The 4,149-nt window shown below is 37.8% G+C and overlaps 1 protein-coding gene across 1 annotated transcript; it reads right to left on the bottom strand.

The window, feature by feature from the left end:
* Positions 1–1,635: 1,635 nt before the first annotated feature.
* Positions 1,636–3,301, bottom strand: LOC126355493 (myb/SANT-like DNA-binding domain-containing protein 3). The gene is made up of 2 exons (XM_050005810.1): positions 3,133–3,301; positions 1,636–2,720 (listed from the first exon to the last, which is right to left on the bottom strand). Exons 1-2 carry the CDS (start codon positions 3,299–3,301, stop codon positions 2,062–2,064), a joined length of 828 nt encoding a protein of 275 aa, XP_049861767.1. The 3' UTR covers positions 1,636–2,061.
* Between the last annotated feature and the right edge of the window lie 848 nt (positions 3,302–4,149).

The following is a 4,149-nucleotide window of genomic DNA, read 5'->3' as shown; positions in this document are numbered from 1 at the left end:
GCCTACAGACAATTACCCAACTGCTGCTTTTCTGAGATATTTCTTTTAGTGTGGAACTGTTGCTAATTCATTATTAAAGATATATTTCTTGCATCACATTGGTTGTGAAAGCTATGCAGTACTTTGTTATTTATATACATGTTCAGTTTCTGGGAATGTAATTAAATTTGAGAACAAATGATTCAATTACATTTAGAGAGTGTGAGGGTAAAAGCGAGTGGAATAAAATATAATGGATATTTCTGTATTATGTTCACTATAGATCCTAAAAATCTCTTAAATTTTCTACTGTTAACAACAAACATGTGAATGCCCAACAGTTTTGCAATATTAAAAGAACACATTCTTCATTATTAGAACCTTTCAGTTCAGAGATTGTTTTACTGCATTTCTCCTCAGTATTAATGCAGTCTTATCACCTAGATTAGCTTAAAATTGTGAATATGCAGTACACACATGGGCACAAAATAAATAATCATTCGTGTAATAATATAAAATGTCAGATTGGGATTGTTTATTTGTTAAATTTTTTCCATATTAATCACTACTCTTTATTTACAATTTGATTTTCTTAAACATAAGTGTGTGTGGCCATAAGGCTGTGCAAAGAATTGAATTACGTTGTTAATTCCAGTCAGTCATGTGTGTAGCAGCACTTTACATAATATTATGTACAACTGTATGGCATTAAAAAAATACATGATATTTAAGACAAATTTGTGTTTAGAAATTGCCGCCAAAAACAAGTTCTCATTGCCACAAAAGGCAATGGAATTTTGTCAGCAATGTCTAATAATTTGGGGATCAGTGCAAGAGCAATAATTAGTTAAGGAGTGTGCTACTTCAGAAGACACGAAAGCAGAACTGTAATGCTGTGGGTTGATGGTACAAAGTGTCATACTTTAAGTTATTACTGAGGGAAACTCCCTCCCTCACTCTGTCACTGATATTGATGCAGTTTTTTCACATATTTAATGCTCACCTGTAGAGAAGGGAATTCCTTGTCATTGCATAGTGCCACATAAAAATGCCTCACTACAAATACAGTTGTGTCAGAAGTTATGGGTTGCCATCATAAACATTAGCAGGTGCAGAGTATTGCTAAGAAAGCCACACGTGCTATGACTACTATAGCAGAAAACAGTAACCCTTCATAGGAATGCATTTCTGAAAATATCTTGCTACAAATTTTGTTGTGATAAAAGTTATGGGCTGACATTGTAAACATTAACAGGTGCAGAGTATTGCTAGAGAAGCCACACAATGCTAATCTCACTACTGTCCATATTAGCAATGTATTATTCAATAATGCCCCTCTACAAATACTGTTATGATAAATGTTACAGGTTTCCACCACACACATTACCAAGTGGTGTGGCTAGGAAAGCCACATATGCTATGCTTACTTTTGCAGAAAAGAGAACCCACCACAGCAATTTATTTCTCTACATGCCTCACTTCAAATTGTATTGTCATAAAAGGTATAGGTTCCCATTATAAACATTACCTGGTGCAGAGTATTGCATGGAAAATGGCACACGCAAAATTATGATTTGGAGTACTTTCCCTCATAATTTAATGTGTTAGGATATTCTGGTACAAACAATGTAAAACATGATAACATTGGACCTCATGTATATAACTGTTACAGCGCATATGTTCATTACAAAGTTAGAGTAACAAGGATGCTTTATTACTATTATTTTGTTTCATTAACAGTCTTCCTCATTGTTAAGTCATTTAAGTAAAAATTGGCACCTGATGTTATGGCTGCAGGCCTGCAACTGAGATGTAGCTTACTTGTGTAAACTGCAGTGTTGCTAATCTGTTTTTATGTATGAACTAATTCTAATTTTAAGTGATTGGATGAAACTTAGTCCAGACGAAATAAGCTGTAAGCAGATATTAGACACCAACTAGGATAGAAGCAGTATCACTAACAGGACAAACACAGAGAAACAATTTGAACTGTGAGAGAACTGTAATGCATTGGACAAAATACAACATAGCACAAAAAATTTAAAAAAAAAATTAATGTCACAGGAAAAAAGTCACATGTCACTAACATTTTTCTTCTTCCAGTACTTTAGTTTTTCTTTCAGGGCCAGAATTTTTAAATCTTTTATCCTCAGCTCCTTTTGGTGCTCTGCCTTCATCATGAGTAATTGGGCCTCCAGTAGTTCCACTCTCTTCTTTGCACACATTGTCAGCCACTGTTCCCGAACCCGATGGCCTTGGTTTTGCAGGCATCCTGCGACAATGCCATGTATTTTTAGGCGTGCAAATGTTTTCGTTGGGTTGATCAGGAGACTGTGAAACAGGTTGCAGCTGGGTGACATCCACCAGAACATTATTTGGTGTCTCTTTACTTAGTATTACGACAGGTGTGTGGGAAGTGCTAGGTTGTGTGTACTCTGCCCACTCGACAACTGAAGCAGGTGGCGTGTTCTCACTGCACTGCACTGCACTGTTCTCCATGTTGACAACATCCACAATCATGCTAAACTGTGCATCGAAATCATATGCATTTGTTAACGGTTTCATTGAGAAACCAACAATTTCTAATAGTTTAACCCGATCATGGATCGTGGTTTTTTGGGTAGGCTTCCTCCCACCTGTTTTATACACTTCCACCTTTTCTTCTGCAAGGTCTTTTCGAAGTCTTCTTTTCATACTTTCATAACAGGTTTTCAGCCTGTCACAGGATCTTTTTGTCACACCTGAAATTAAACGTTGTATGTAGTACAATTAATTAATTCTTATATTATTTACATTCATAAGTCCATTTTGCAATAAAAATCTAAGATCTGTATACGGCTTTTGTTTACATATCAGTTCATTAAAAAGAAAGTGGTATAGGCATATATGAAGAATATGGCACAGGGCTAAGTGAGAAACGTATGTTTACAATTTTCAACATAAAAGCTTCCGTTAGTCACATAATATTTAGTTAACAGTAGCACGCCATTGGATTTTAAATTTAAAACTAACAAAACAATTCCAACCGTAAATGTACATAGTCCTATCACGTATTTCAGTGCTACGCCAATAACAGTTTCAAATTTCAAGTGTGTGCCATATCCTACGCTTACGATGAACATAGAAAAGTTATTCCTTTATGAGTAAACTTACCAGGAGTAGAATTAAATTGCGCCTCAACATGGGACCACATTGCCTGTTCTTTTAAGCTGCAGCCGTCGGTTTTCTTATTTTCAAGAACGGATGCATTTGCACCCACCAGTTCAAGAAGTACATCTATCTCGTACTTCGAGAAATTCGGTGTTCTTCTTTTATTCTCCATTATTCTCCAAAAAAGAAACCAACAGATCAGAAATAGGTACCGAGCTACGTACACACACTTCCGCTTGTCGACGGAAAAAACAGCAAAGATACAACGTGGCACCAGCGATTATCTGTGCAATTTCATGTTTACTAACATCTTTGCGTTGCCAGGGCACGTTCCATTGCAATGTAGAGAGTTTACCGCGGTCAAATGCACAGTTGGCTGATGACGGTTTGCTGACCAGCGATTAACGTTGATGCACTGCAGAAAAGTTTTAAACGCGATTTACTTTTAACCATGATCGCGAGACATTGGTTATCATGCTTTTTGACCGGGGTTGGTGCACTCGGCCATTAGTGTCGACAGTTAAGAAATTGTCACGAGTCCAAGCAGCCCCCACGGCACTTCCCTCTCATTGTCGACAGAGAATCTCCTTAAAGCTTCTATGTCTCACAAGTGTAGTAAAAAACTGAATTTCATGTATGGTATAGATCTCTATGAGTAGGCGAGGTCGCTGACGTATACTAGAGCGGTGACACTCGACTCGGAGGTAAGCGGTTTGAATCCTCGTGTTGGATGAAATTTTCACTTCCAGTATTTGCCTGGCAAGGGGAAAAGTGGTGGTGGTGTAATATTCCTGCTCACCAGTCCTTACGCCGTACTCCTAGATTCAATTCCAAATCTCCGCACAGTATCTCATGAAGTGGAGGGCATGTGACACTTCTTGGTGATTCGTCCGTCGGATAGGGACGTTAATTCCGGTGCTTTCCGCGAGAAGAAGACTGTGTGCTGGCCACCGGGTTTCACCTTCTTCCACTTCATGCACACAACACAAATACAGACTTAACACTTCATAAAAGGTCGGG

Source organism: Schistocerca gregaria, chromosome 3, assembly GCF_023897955.1.
Source record: "Schistocerca gregaria isolate iqSchGreg1 chromosome 3, iqSchGreg1.2, whole genome shotgun sequence".
Taxonomy (NCBI): Eukaryota; Metazoa; Arthropoda; class Insecta; order Orthoptera; family Acrididae; genus Schistocerca; species Schistocerca gregaria.
Note: the sequence above shows the minus strand (reverse complement) of the source record. Positions and strands in the feature narration are given on the sequence as shown.